General features: G+C 34.3%; 1 protein-coding gene across 1 annotated transcript in view; it reads right to left on the reverse strand.

The window, feature by feature from the left end:
* PTPN13 (protein tyrosine phosphatase, non-receptor type 13 (APO-1/CD95 (Fas)-associated phosphatase)) overlaps positions 1–15,972 on the reverse strand; it is a 151,895-nt gene that overhangs the window by 72,063 nt on the left and 63,860 nt on the right. The window contains exons 8-14 of the mRNA XM_012724233.1: positions 15,585–15,684; positions 9,945–10,167; positions 5,241–5,315; positions 4,938–5,112; positions 3,286–3,439; positions 2,898–3,036; positions 2,185–2,337 (exon numbers count right to left, since the gene is read on the reverse strand). Coding sequence (XP_012579687.1) covers positions 2,185–2,337; positions 2,898–3,036; positions 3,286–3,439; positions 4,938–5,112; positions 5,241–5,315; positions 9,945–10,167; positions 15,585–15,684 — 1,019 coding nt within the window. The remainder of the gene's footprint in view (positions 1–2,184; positions 2,338–2,897; positions 3,037–3,285; positions 3,440–4,937; positions 5,113–5,240; positions 5,316–9,944; positions 10,168–15,584; positions 15,685–15,972) is intronic.

The raw sequence follows: 15,972 nt of genomic DNA on the forward strand, positions 1-15,972 counted from the left end.
GCTGCTCCCCTCAGCAGTGTGTTTCATTCAATCCACCTGTTCTGTTCCCACCTCACTCTGTCTCTGGTGAATCCTCTCCCCCCCCACACCTCTGGCCTGTACCCTGTTTCTTGTATACATAAACAAAATTAAAAAAAAAAAAAGACTGAACAAATTAACTGATATTGGGGATATGAAGCAACTGGAATGCTCATACATTACTGATAGCATACTGTAAAACTGTACAACTAACTCTGGAACATTGGGCAGTTCCTTACAAAGTTAATCATACATACCAAATACTAGTAGGTATTTACTCAAGAGAAATAAAAACATGTTCACATAAAAATTCACATTTGAACACTTATAGCAGCTTCATATATATCAACAAATGAAAAACTACATACATTTATAAGTATATAAAGACATAAATTGTTGCATATCTGCACAAAGGAAAAACACTCAGCAATATAAAAATAAACTAATACACACCGCACCATGGATCAATCTCAATAGTATTTTTCTAAGTAAAAAAAGAACCTCAAATACAGAAGACTATACTCTATGATTCTTTATAAGAAATCTAGAAAAGAAAAAAACTGATAGAAAGCAGATCAGCAGTGCCCAGAGGCAAGGAGTAGGTGAAGGAGACAGATGACAAAAGGTTGTGAGAACTAAGTTGCGCTGTACTTAAGGGTCACCAAACCAGAGAGTAAACAGTTCAAACCAGAGAGTAAATGGCTCAGTCTTTGTGGGTCTTAGGGTCTCTGTTGTAGTTATTCGACTCTGCTGCTGTAGCATGGAAACAGATGAGATGATATATAAACAAATAAGAATGGCCAAGTACCAATAAAGCTTTATTCATAAGATGAATAGGCCACAATTTGCTAATCTTATTCTTTATCATTATTATGGATGTGGCTACGCAATTACATATATAGTTTTCAAAACTCAGTGAATTAACCACTGTAAAGTGGTATATTTATTGGGTGTAAATTATACCTCAATAGAGCAGATTTACAAAAAGATAAAAATGTTTCTCAAAGGCATAGCACAAGTTTAACCTTAGAAAAGTATATGAATGAGATTTAAACTTCTCAGGTTAGAAAAAAGATGCTAAAATGAAAGAAAAAAAAGTATCAGGATAAGGAATAGGGCAGCCCACTATGCATCTTTAAGAGGGAAAACTGAAGTTTTGAGAGGTTGAGGACATTGTCTAGTTCATGAAGCTAGTGGAAATAATTTAAATTCAAGATTGTCTGATTTCAAATTCCCAGGCAAGTTCTTTCATTTCTGTTAACTGACCTTCTACCCTTTTAAATAAAAATATGAAATAGTTGATACTTATTTCCTACAAATATAAAAATGTTACCAACTAAGGAAAATCCCAAATATATAACTTAATGTCCACAAGTGTAGGCTCAGTATAAACCACCTTGCCTTTCTTTCTATGAATCAGTCTTTCCTGTTATGAATCCTAGACTAATGATTGTAGTCTGTGAATGAAACTCTTTCATAGATCTACTCATCCGGCTGGGAAAGGTGGGTCCCTTTAATATGGAGCAGCAAATGGAAGGCATACTGTTACATCTGAGGGAACTGAAACAGGAGAATGATTTGAAAGTTTCTCTTTTCATGAGAATACTATTTTATCTTTGTTCTCCACACTGGAGATGTATGTAGTATTATCTTTTTTTAATTGCAAATGCACTATTTATCTGACATCTCGTAGGAAAATGGTGGTAGAAACTGGAACCATATAAAAACTTTTCTGATTCCCTTTTGCTATGTAAATCAGTTAACATTTAGTGGAAAGACCATTTTCAGAGAATGTGACTGAATTTTAAGCCTTTTTAGACAAAATAAAGTACAACAATTCTAGAATCAGTATGAACTTGCTTCTCATCTCTAGTCAGTCACAATATTTAAGTTCCTTTACAATGTACATGGCTTTCTAGAGTGTGGATAGGATAAAAACAGACCCTATGGCCAGATATGGGTTCATTTCATAGTTTTGCAGCTACTTAATTTGGGAATATAACATGTCTTTGTTGAGCTTCGATTCCCTTTCACAAAATGAGAATTAAAACAGCATGTTAGTCAGGAATAAATGAGCTGACACAATAAATGAGATTTTAAATGTGTCCAACACTTCTCATATAGAATAAGGTAAAAAATTCATCATTAGTAATATTACATGCTTACCTTTAAAAATTCTAACTCTGTTTCTTTTTCAGAAGCTCCCACATAGGTATTATGCAATTTGGGCAAGTCTTCTTTAATATAGGATAAATCAAATTTCTCCATCACTCTGGGAGGTAAATAATGCTCCAGTCTAAAATAAGACATACCATGAACCTAGGAAGGAAAATGCTTTTGTGAGTAATTCTGTTTGCTTTCTTCCTCCTATCTTAAAGTTTTTGCCTTGACTAAGAGATAAGATGCTTCACACTACTCTCTATGTGTGAGCATTAGGGGAAATGTATCAGTCTTGCTCTTTTATTCAGTGAGGCAGAATGACTGACAAGTTTGGGCCAAGTGTCACTGTAATCAGGGGCTAACATTGTGAAGGATGTTGTCTGAGTGGCAGTTGCTTGCTCCTTGTTCCCTCTTAGATGTATTTATTTATATTCAGCAACATTAGGCCTTAGACATCTGTTCTTCATACAGTGTGCTCTGCCAGGATCTCAGTCCCTCAGTGAATGATTCCATCTGGGAAGCAGACAACCCATTTGATTCTGATTTGGCTTGTAACTCCTGGCGTGAGTTATACCAGTGTGGTCACTCTGAGGCACCAAACTAGCTTCAAAAATTGCCAGAGCTAATAGCAACAAACTCAACCAGGTTTAGTCTTTAATTACACTAGATGAGAACATCCACACTAAAAGTGATGCTGGATAAGGAAAAATAAATCTTACATCTGGTTGATAATCTCCATACTCAGCCTGGAGAGCCAGAGATGCCAGCAGCAAACATGTTTCATCATCACAGTGCATCCTCTCCTCCAAGATATCTTTGCGCAGCTGAAGATAGTACTGATGACATGTCAGAGTATGTCTGGAAAATAAATGCATACACAACACATCCAGGTTTTAGATACTAAATACTGGGACTGACTTTTGACATAGAACTTCAGTTTCCAAGATGTTTGGAATTAGGTGTTATAAGCAAAGAAATTTAATAAGCTATTTTATGCTAAAGAGGATATTACCATTGATCAGGGATCAAATAATTCAGTATCAGTAAATTAGAGAGTCAAAAGATGAGACGCCGAGAAGAGGACAACAGAAGCTCCTATGTACTCACTGTATTAGACTAACATCATCCATGAAAAATTTAATTCGGAAAAACAAAGTAAACTGAACAGTGGCTTTGCCCTTTTTCTTTGGTTCTTCTTTCCATCCCTCTGGGGCCACTTTGGTTAATTTCAAATCAGGATCAACAAAGAAATATTCATTATCTAGAACAAAATGAGGAAACATGCAGATAAAATGAAAATACTTTAATGTACTCTTTTTGGTGGCTAGACTTCCACAAAAGTTTCATATGAGAACAAAATAAGTTTTTAAGAAGTACAGCAGGGAGCTCTGAGGCACTGCTGTAGAAGGGAGACAATCTGCCTAAGCCTTTTATGAACGAGGGCTCTGAAGACACGTAACTGGACTCAGCGGCAGACATGTCCCTTACTATTTGTGTGGCACTGAAGGGTTACTTAACCTTTCTAGTAGCAGTTTTCTTGTTTATAAAATCAGGGTAGTGTTAGTTCTTTTGGGGTTGGTGTGGAGATCAAGTAATATAATGGGTAACAAACACTTGAGAAAACAAGGGGCACATAACAAACATTCAATAAGAGATATTTATATTATTGAACTTTTAGCTAAAACCTAGGGGAAAAAATAGCCATTTTATTTTTAATGTCTTCTGTTAAGTATTGAGTTTCTCAAAATAAAAGGATTATTCATGCTTACCTAGAATGTTTAGGGAATTAAGTGTTTTATGAATGAACATTCTAGTGAACTGAGTATCTTCATGTGAAGAGTATTACTTGAAAAGACAAATTTTAAGTAGTAAAGTGACAGAATAACAGTAGGTACTACATGAATATTTAATGAATGATTTAAATGAAATAATAGTTCTTAAAAAACAACAACTCAATAAGCTAAGCTGATGAAATACTTTTTTTATGATAGATACATCATGATCTTGTAGACTTTCAAGACAACTTGCTATTTACGGCACTTTGTTGTCTTAAGCTTTCTACAGTAAATTTTGGGGTAAATAGAAATATATTATACTGAAGGCTATTTCATAAATAATGATTTATTAAAGAAAGATGAAAGCCCAGTGAATTTCATACTGCTATGGCTTTCAAATTGATATAAACAGCTTCTATTGAAGCTGTGCTGAGACCACTATAATTGTGAATGCCAGAGTTCAATAAATGTAATGTTTAAAAACATGTGAAAAGACCCAGTTATCAACTGACAACATACAGAAAAAATACTATATGGTTCTAGAATAGTGGGCAAAAGAGTTGATGTGAAAATTGTATAGTAGGTTCTGTTAAATATTTAAATCAAAGAGCAGTATACTAACTTCTTGAGTATAGATGTAAAAAATTGACATATATTATGGGCACCAAAATATAACAATTAAAATATATTTTTATATTTCAAAGTCAAGAAAAATCTTCATTAGCAGGTGCATAGGGTAATAAAAGATATAGCTATGAAAACAATGTGCCTAGTTGGGACATGTCAAAAATTTATCTCTTACTTCTCAATTGAACATGTATGTTCATTTGGTGAGTATTCCACAAAACAAGATCAGGAATAACAGGCAGAGAAAGCCAGACTGTTGTCAGGTTTCCATACTTACCATGAATTTAAAGCGAACACTAGCAAGGATGTAAAACAATGGTACTTCAATAACAGTTAAAAAAAAAAATGTCTTCATACCTTTGAGGGTAGCTAAAGCAAACAAATGGTGTTCCACTAAACCAATATGGGCCACAACCATATCAAACACATCTTTGCATATAGTTTTGGTATCACAGGTCAGCTCCAGTCTCTGCCCACTCAGAAGCATTATGCTCACTTTTCTTCGGTTATCCTCATTTTTCCCTTTCTTGGTCTACAATTCAAAATAACAGATGGCATTTTTGAAAGTTAATATTATAAAATTTTTCACTGTTCCCTAAAAAAAAAAATCACCATTACTGAAAGCATTGTCTAAGTGAGACAAGTAGTTTTATTACTTACAAGGATAGATCGTGGCAAATCCAAAGATACAAATGGTTCAATCGTCATTTTCACAAACTCAGGACCAAAGAAATTCTGCAAATCACATAAACAGAATCAATACACTTACCATTTATTTTAGGCCTTTCTTGAAAAGGAATAATGTCATAATAATAATGAGAATGACAGATGCAAAGTCATTGTATTTGAGCTAGATGATCTGAAACAAATATTGAAACTTTCAATTAAAAAATACATTAGAATTTCTAAGGCCAGGAATGGAATACACCTCACATCATAAGTGAACAGCTTTTCTTCAGGTTTTATTTTCTATCAGTAGTGTAAAGACTTAGTTTGTCTTGCAAATTTAATATTTTGACTGTTAGCTAGACTTAGACTCCCATCAAGCTCATGAGAATTTGGTGTTAGTGGGAATGTAAATCTAGCCATTATGGAAAACAGTATGGAGGTTCCTCAAGAAATTAAAAATAGAAATTCTACATGATCCATTGACCTCATTCCTGCGAATTTACCTCTCAAACACAAAACATTATTTGAGAAGATACATGCACCTCCATGTTTATTGCACACTATTTACAATTGCCAAGACTGGAAACAACCTAAGAGCCCACTGACTGACAAAGGATAAAGATAATGCTGCTATATACAGTCTCTTATCAGTTTTGCGGGGTGCAGATATTTTCTCCCAACCTGTGGGGTGTCTATTCGTCTTGGTGATAGTCTCTTTTCATTGTACAGAAAATTCTGTTAGTTTGATATAATCCCAGCTGTTTCTTTTCCTTCATTTTCTTTGCTTTAGAGACTGAGTCTCTAAAGATGTTTCTGAGATGTATGTCATGGAGTATTTTGCCTTTGTTTTCTTCCAGATATTACAGTTTCAGGTCACACATTTCAGGTCTTTTAACCATTTTGAGTTGATCTTTGTGTACAGTGTGGGACAATAGTCTAGAGTCACTCTTTTGTATGTAGTGGTCCAGTTTTCCTAGCACCATTTATTGAAGAGACTGTCCTTGCTGCAGTGCATACTCTTTGCTCCTTTGTCATAGTCCTCCATTCTTCCTTTTTCCAGTCAGAAGTGCTTTGGCTAGAATATCATTGCTAAAGCCATAGTTAAAGGACACTACCTACTTTGTGATTACAAAATACCATACATATCCAATGTAATTAGATTCTTATACTTTTTGTTCTAAATAGTGGCAACTGAGGACATTATAGGCATCATAGTTTCTAGCCACCTCTTGCTATCTTAGTGAGAAAATACCATCTCAGGAACTGAGAGGACTTGGGTCTAGGGAAAGTGGAGTCGATATATCCAGGGGGGGGGTTGGAAAAAGGGGAGACTTAGTGCAGAAGACAAGGCTAAATAAACTCCACTTGGGTACAGGAATCAGAAATGATTAAAATACCAAGTCCAAGCGAACAAACAGTAGAAAGAATGCACAGCTAATCTTGAGACCAAAGGGAGGTAGTATGTTCATGGATTCATTGTGTTTGAACCAGTGGATGGTACTGGAATTTTATCATTGTTGGTTTCTCCTTGCATTTGGCTGTTTACAGTTTATTTGTTTACTTGGTGAGGGATTTTATCCAGTTAACTGAGTGTGGAACATGTGACAGACACTATTAAGTAAAAGTTTAACATTAAAATTTTAATACTTAGTGTACCAACGAGACATATTTTAAAGAAAAAACCACTAGAACAGAAAAACGAAGATAGTCAGCAATGAGAAACAGAATGGATAAAGAAATTAAGTAATAGGGTATAAGTCAAACTCTATTATCAAAAGGAATATAGAAAAAAATTAATAATTTATGATTCAGAAAGGCTACTAATTCAGTTGTGAAACTGCTCCTCTAAATCCAGTATTCTTTTTTAGCCTCAAAAACAAACTCTTCTTGATCCTTTCATAAAAGAGACAATGCAGTTCTTTGATGACTAGTAATTCAAATCCCTACTCATTGATATGGCATTTTTCTGATAAAGAAATGTTTGTTTTGAAATAGAATCTGATTGCCTGAAAAGGAAGTAAGATTTTAGTGAGATGACACATAACAATGGCAAATTGTAAAGGTATGGATCACCACTTATGATTCTCTAATGAGTCAAAGTTTTGGGTTAGTTCTCTGAACCTATGTTTTATTAAAAAGGTGTATCTGTATGTGTGCCCTTTGTTTTAAGTGTGACTTTAATTACCAGGAATTCACACTATTTTTTGTATGACATCCTACCTGTTGCTTAATTTTGACAAAGATGTTAGTTATAATGATGAATTTATAAAACTTTGAATTTCTTCCTTTCAGGTTAAATTAATTGATTTTACTACAATGTAATAACTATAAAACTGAACAGTGCTTTATAAATTATAATCCATCTCCACATTAAAAAACAGCATAATAAGATTTAAAAATGTACATACAGCCGTGAAACAGCATTATTAATGATAAAATCCAAGATTTTGAATTTGTAGTTAAATGTAATGTTCACCACACAATATGGTGGTCTCTTTTCCTTATTAAACTATAAAGGAAATGTGAATTACATAAGCTTCAGGGCATACAAGTATGATTATAAGAGAATTCTTTGAAACAAACAGTAGCCAAAAAAATAAAAAAATAATAGGGTAATACATCTTAGAACTGAAAAAATTATCTAGATTTTGTTTTATTAACATTTACTTTACCTTGAAAATTATTTTTAAAGGAACAATGCAAATGAGATATTGTCTCAACTATCATATTGGTATGCATAAGAATGATAATATCCAGAATAGGTAAGGATATGGTGAAATAGACATGATTATAGGAAGCATGAATTAGTAGAAACATTTTTTCCCTATCAATCAACATTTGTTTACTGAGAAACTACTATATATTCATGACTATACAAGATGCTCAGCAAAGGAGGATAAAATTTTTGCTGAGAGTCACAGAAATTGTTCTTCAATGGTCTGTTAACTATGTAGCTTTCTTCTTTGAGTTTAGGAATGGGTTTTTTTTCTACTGATTTCAATTCCCTAGCAATGGAGAGCAAAGTATTGGGAGCACAGTAAGAATGTTATATTAAATCAAAAAGCAGAAATCCACTTATTAGCTTTCAAAAATTTCCAACCCATTTGTTCAGCACATCTAGGAAAAGAAGTTTTCATCCATATTGAGTTATTTTAATTAAAGCTGTGGCCTTCCTCCTACCAGGTTATAGTTTTGCCTAAGTTGGTTGATTCTACTTAATAATGAGTAGCTATAGTAGGTGGTACTTTAATATGGAATTGTATTGTTTGTTGTCTTACTAAGATGTAAAAGCCCAACTACTTTTTGCCTTTCCCCTCTTCATTTATGTTTTTGAGGAAAAGTAGGTCTATATTATTGTATCTGCTTTGGGGGTTATAGGTTCAAACCTCTACAAATGTTATGCCTTCATACCGTGCCTACAGCTAATGCCCAATTAATCCTCCACTGTGTTCCTTGGGGTTCCCTGGCTCCCCAACTCCACTCCACAGCCCGCCCCTCTGGTTGCCTCATTCCTGCAGTAAGATGTCAGGGTATACTATTGATTTGGTCTTGCCAGACAGCTTGCCTTGTTTTTCTATATTCCAAACATAAATGAGGCTACTTAGTATTTGTCTTTCACCTTCTGATTTAATTCACTTAGCATTACCCTCTCCAGGTCCTCCATGTTGTGACAAATGACAAGAGTTCATCTTTTTTTGATTGCTGAGTAGTATTCCTGTGTGTGTGTGTGTGTAGCAGACACACACACACACACATCTATAAACCAATTTTCTTTGTCCTTGGGCACTTTGGCTGTTTCCATAACTTAGCTGTTGTAAACAAGGCTATAATAAACATAGGTGATACACAAATATTTTGAAGGGCAATTTGACAAAATGTAACAACTGTCTTAAAAAGTAACTGCCTTGACCTGGCTTTTTTATTAGGGAGACTTTATCTACAGATTTAACTATAAGGATATTCATCAGAGGATGGCTTGCAGTAGTAATGACAAATTAGAAATACTTTAAATGCCCAATAACTGTAAATTAATTAATTAAAAAAGAAAATGATGGTAGATGGCAAATGGAAACTTCACAGTCCTTAACCAAAATATTTAGAAGTCATAAAATGTTCGAGTTATTTAAATAAGAAGAATGTGTTTATTTTAAGCTTACATTTATAAAAATGTATAGGTTATAAACTAATAGAGAAACAAGTAAAGACATAATCAATATCCTTCTACAAATATCATGTACATATTTGTTCATTTCTGTCTTTACATATTATAGTGTGATGATATAATTCTCAGAGGTAATGTAGTCTGTCATCTTTTGACTATAGAATGAGTTACTGAGAATGTCAGAGTGGAAAGATGGAATGCATTTGATAACATTCTTCAGCGTCTGAACTAAGCCTAAAATCTCTACCTCTGATTTTCTTGTTTGTGGAATAAATTTCTTAATCAAAAAAAAATTCCCTCACAATACCAAATTAAAAAATATTCAGTTAAGGTACTCTAATTCCATCTAATGTTATTTTAAAAGTGAAATCAATGAAAATTAAATATGATTTTAATATCAATGGACAAGATATTTAACACCGATGTACCTAATTTGGCAAATTTCAGATACTTACAGCAATTTTAAAGAGTACTTTTTATAACAGTTCCCTGTAAGACCAAGTTTACAAGTGGAAAGCTGACAGGCTACTTACCCTCAATTTTCTTTGGGTCATAGCTGTTTCTAGAGCCATTTCTCTTAAAGGATCCCTGGTGATGTCAAGCATGGAAGCCTTGATTGTATCTCCTGGATACAAGCTCAACCGGGATTGTCGAAGGGCCATCCTGGCTTGTAGCTGCATCATTTCTTCCTCTTGACGCTTTAACATTATTTCTTGATTAATTAAGTTACCTTCAAGAGGAGTTTCATATTGTCTGCTATAAAAAGAGGGAAGAAGAAAAGGGTGCAAAGAAAGCAATTATCTTCTTAAATGTAATTGAGAAAAAAAGGTAAATATTAAGAATTTAAGCAAGTTTTACTTTTCATTTCAGAAGATACCTTGTAGTTAACATTATAGTGCTACTTCTGATGTGTTGGATAAAGTAGGTTCTGTTATTTTCAGTGGTACATGAAAATACCTATTCTCTGAACATTCCAGCATATTCTTAAAGCTACTCCACTTGGAAGTGATCTCAGATAGAGGCTGCCTCAATCTTACAGTATTGTATGACTGGCCCAATGGTGGCAATAGAGATTTCCATTCATTTTCACTTCAGCTGTCAAACCAGTTGACCCCTCCTCAAATAGTCTTCACCTTTTCTACAGTACTGCTATGAAAGTTCACCACCCACTGCTCCATGTTGCTCTAGACATTTATTGTGCTATGGATCAATGATTCCTTATTCACTAAAGATTTAAATGCCTGACTCAATCTATTTTTTCCCACCACTTCTGTCATCATTCATGGTAGACATACATAGACTGAGAAATCTCCTACATTCTTGCCTTTTCCATTTCAGCCAGCAATCTATATCATGTGTTAAAACCATAACATCTCTAAAATTTCCCATTTCTGTTTTCCAATACTCTAATATCGTTTTCTTTTAATTCACTTCCTTCTATACTCTGCTTCACATGGACTCTATGAAGAATTTTAATCCACAGATCCAGTCACATTGTTGTCTAAATCCTCAGGAATACCGTTAAAATCAAGCCTTTGTTGACAAATAAAGCTAGCCCAATAACAAATCTTAGAAATATGACTATACAACTGATAACTATGAGCTCAGTAGGGAAAGTAGGGAGGATAACCTACTAAGGTGAAAGACTACTGGTGCTTTGCTGGAGGGTGTGGTTTGGTAACAATCAGGCAGGAAATCATATACCTCTAAATCAAGCAATGCTGCAATCCAAAGTTACGTAAATAAACATAATTGATCATTCCTTTGCACAGACCTCAACTCTCACAAAACTGTACAACCATGTTGACTAATCTCACCAGGCCTGCAGCACTATCTGGAGACACATGTCTTTCCCAAATTCTAATATCATCTCTCTCTCAACTAATGCTGGTGCTTCCTTTTCTTGATGAAATAAGAAGCGATCAATAACTTTTTAATTCTTCTACCATCAAACCTTCCAAATCTATATCCACATGTGCTGCTATCTCCTTTGCCTCGGTAGATGGATCTCCTGCACCCGTATATAATCACTACTGTGCATGTATTCCTACCCCTCTCCTCTACTCAAAGACTTTGCTCTGAGATCAATAATCTCAAAGATTACATTATTCTCATTAGCATAAAACCAGCCTGCACTATCTCCTACTTAGAACATAAAATCCTCCTTTGGATCCACATTTCATTCTAGATTATTCATTTTCCTGCTATCTTATAGAGTAAATCTCTTCAGATTATTATTTAAATTTTACATCTACTTCACTTCTCATTCTCTTTTGGGTCAGACCAAGAGCTCTAAGCCCTACTATTCCACCAAAACTGGTCACAGAAATGACTGACCTCTGTTATCAAAGTCCAGGGATAATTCTCAATTTATTTGGTCTATAAGCATCATATGATATGGTTGCTCAAACCTGCTTCTTGAAACATTTGATTTCTGGGAAACCGTGTTCTTTATGTTTTCCTTCTACTTTAAAGCTTCTCTTTCATTTGATCCTCTTTCATTTCTAATCTTTTAACATGACAGTACAAGTACTCAGAAATTTCTAGTCTCTGTATATATTACATACCTATGTATTTTCATCTTGTTACATTGATCTAATTATCTTATATATTCCTAAAACTATAATCTCTTCCCTGAATTATAGACAATTCACTTTCCTAGATAAATTTTTACCAAATTCTTGAAAGTTTCCCTCAACACATAACCTTCTGTCATCCATCAGCAGCTTAGACACCAATTAATATCACTTGATTTTACTCTTTTGCAAATCTTGCATCCATCTGATCATCAAATCTTAAAAGGCACAAATTTGAAGATACCTATATACAATTCTTCTCCATCACTAACAACTTGATCTGTACCTGCCCAACTCAAATGGATTACTGTGATAGTTTCTTATTGTGTGCTCTCCACAGAACGTAACACAGTAATGAAATTAAACTGTAAATTAGATATGGCTTTTCCATGTTTTCAATCATTCAACATCTTTATATCATACTTGGAATAACATCCTACAGAGTCAGCCTCTGTAGTCTGACGTGGTTTGGGTCCTGGTAACTATCCATCCTGTCCATCATTCATTGTGCTGTAACCAAAATGCCTTTCCTGCTATTCTTCTAATATGCAATACATCTCATACCTCAGGGCATCAGCTCTTGCTGTTCCTTTTGTCTGGAACATGATTTACTGGAAAAGTTTAAATATCACCCCATGGAAAGACCTCCTCTGCCACAGTATATGTACAACAGTATTCAGACATCACATCCCTGCATTCTCTTTTTAGCCTACTTTATTTTTCTTCAAAATATATCACTATCTAATGATTTAAAAAAAAATGATTTAGGCCCTCCCTGGTGGCGCATCAGGTTAAAGCACAGAACAAAGAAGCTTAAGCCACTTCACATGAGTTCGATCCCCATGTGCCCTGGAGGTGATGACCATATGGTACGGCAGATCTCTCCTGACCCGCCCGCTGCCCCCCTCAGCAGTGTACTTCGTCAATCTGCCTGTTCTGCTCCCCACTCTGTCTCTGGTGAATCCTCTCACCCTCCGTCCGCATCTCTGGCCTGTATCCCAGTTCTGTACGAATAAATAAATCTTAAAAAAAAAAAAAATCATTTATTGGCTATCTCTCACTCTAGAAAGTTTATTGAGGGACTTTTTCTGTCTTGTTCATGATGCTTTTTCTACCAGCACACCTCAGGTGCACAATAACTATTTGTTAAGAAATTTATTGAATATAATTTCTTGACTCCCTCTCATTTAATGAGCATTAAGGATAAGTAGAATTTGAATCCACAAATTTTAACTCATAACCACTATTTCCATTAACTATATTTGCCTTGTTGTTAAAATTATTTTGTGCCATAACTAAAATAACTGATTAGCATTTTATCTCTCCCAATACAATATCTGATAGAAGGTCCTAAGGACTGAAAAGTTTGAGAGGTAAATAAATGAAATAAACAAATGAACAAAAATTCCATAAAATCTGTACCATTTAGTAATAAATAAGATGTTTTGAGTCAGAAAAAAGTTACTTTATTAAGCAAACAGGCATAGAAGCAGTAGGAATTGTACTATATATAAATTATACTTCAAAAGTTAACACAGAAAAGGCTTAGAGATGCTCTTTGGAAAACAGCTTTGAATACTCTTTGTGGTCACTGAAAGACACTTTTTGATAGCTCAGAATCCAAAAATTACTCATTCTGTTGTATGTGACTCATAATTTCCTGTTAATCTCTCCCCCCCCACCTCCCATGATACAAATCAATAGCACTGTCTGGATCTGTTTTTCCATTTCAATCTAGCTTAAGGGAATGGAAATTATTATAAAGAAGCATGCAACATGTCTAAATACAGCACTATTTATAGAACTCACTAATATGTGACCTAAAGAACACAGCAAGATCTCCTTATTGTGTAGCAGCATGTTAAGGGTATTATCAGAAATCTTTATACACATTCAGAAAATTCTGTACCCGAACAGAAATTTAGACAGCATCTTAGAGTGTTTTTTCCTGTGGGCAGAAAAGATGGAACTCATCTTAAAGAAGTGGAGTTTAGGATCTTAAATTAAGTATGGCAGGGATCTAGCAGTGTAGTTTTCCTTGACAAATTTTCCTTTTACTCTACCTATAAGGAATGAACACCTTGGAGTTTTGTTTCCCCTCTTCAGGTGGGAAACAGAACACACTTTATCACTAATACAGGATTTGGTAAGTGTTAATGTAAATGTTTCCTATAATAAAACCTGGAAACAATCAAACTAAGATTCACTAATAACCTTGACTTTTTGAAAGAAAGCTCACAAAATAATTTTGTTTGGACTTGACAGTAAATCAATCGTTAACACATAATCCCAATGATTCTTACAGTTATCATCTTTATTCCTGCTTTTGATCAAGTTTAAAAGGGCATCATATCAACCACTCATAAGTTTTCTGCAAATTGCAATGTATTAGATTACTTGGAGTCTAAACCCTGGATAAATTATCTGCTTTAACCACATGACCAGCATTACCCATCTATTAATAGTTTACTGGTGTGAAACAGTGTCTGCCAGAAGTAGTTAGGGGGCAAGTTTTTGTTAACTTCCAAATGATTCTTTTGTATGCAGTAGCATTTAAATGAACTGAGTCACTGAGTTTTAAGGTATTCCAGAGTTGAGGAATAAATTCTGAAGCGATTTCTGGTTTTCTAGCATCATTGCAACTTTTAAGTTAAAGTTTAATATAAACAACATGGCTTTGTTCATGAAAGGGGCCTGTGTAAACATGAAAAGAATGTGAATGCACAACAGTATATACACTATAGACTTCACATTGTTCAGTTAGAAAAAGTAAATCAATATACAGATGCAACATTTCCATCATAAGTCCAACACTTGTATAATACTTAATACCTAATAAGAAAGTTGATTATTTCAGTATGAAAATGAAATCCAACCAGCCTAAATTGGGTTTTTAAAAATAAATCAGATAACCTCTCTTAAACCAGAAATGATGTAGTGAATGATTAACTTTTTACACGCTAGGTTACTTATTATTCATTAAACAAATACTCACTGAAAGCTGGCTTGTTGGTTCTGTATGACCTTTCAAAGAGCTTTTATTCTTTTATTAATTAATGCTAGACCTTCAGAAATTCCTGTTTATGTTTACTAAGTATGTACAGACAATTTTAGAAATAAAGCACAAAATTTGATGAGAGTCAAGTTCAAAAGATTCCAGTAACTCAAACCATTGCAACATAATTTAAGCATTCAAATGAATTTATAAGAACATAGAGGAAAAGAAAAACAGACAATAGAGTTAAGAGGATCAATTTTAAAACTGTTTATTTTAAGATGTATTTATTTACGCATACAAGAACTGGGGTATATGCCATAGGTGTGGGGGCATGAGATGACAGAGTCAGGAGCAGAACAGGTGGATGTACTGAAATATACTGCTGAGGGGTACAGTGGGTGGTTCAGGAGAGCTCTGCTATCCCATGTGGGTCACCTCCCTGGTCAGGGATTGAACTTGTGCTGCAGTGGCTGGGTCATAGTATTGTGCTTTAACCCATTTTGCTACCAGGGAGGACCCTAAATTTGCTGATTCTAACAGGGAAATATAAAAGTACCTGTCACTAGATATGTACTATTACATTCTTTCACATTACATACCTTGGTCTCTGTGACTGGCCTTGACCTGGGATTTCATCTACCCCTGGGAGACCACTGCAGGATTCAAACCTCTTTGAAGCTTCACTTTTTCTTACTAATTCTAAATGAAAAAGGAATTAGCATAGGTGGTAAAATATGAGGTGATCTTATTTAGAACTCATTTAGCAAAACACATGAAATAATTTCTAAAAATCATATTACTATTACCAAACCGATAACATAAAGTTACTAAAACTGTTGGAAATAAGTAGACAGTATTTCCATTATGGAGATGATAATTTTTACATGAAATGACTGTTAAGTTCCTATGACACTGTTAAAATGAGTAACCAGAAGCTTTTTAAATTTTATACAGATTTATTCTTTTGTCACCTTTGTTTCAATACTA

This window comes from Condylura cristata, unplaced genomic scaffold (genome assembly GCF_000260355.1).
Source record: "Condylura cristata isolate star-nosed mole 26May11 unplaced genomic scaffold, ConCri1.0 scaffold00012, whole genome shotgun sequence".
Classification (NCBI taxonomy): domain Eukaryota; kingdom Metazoa; phylum Chordata; class Mammalia; order Eulipotyphla; family Talpidae; genus Condylura; species Condylura cristata.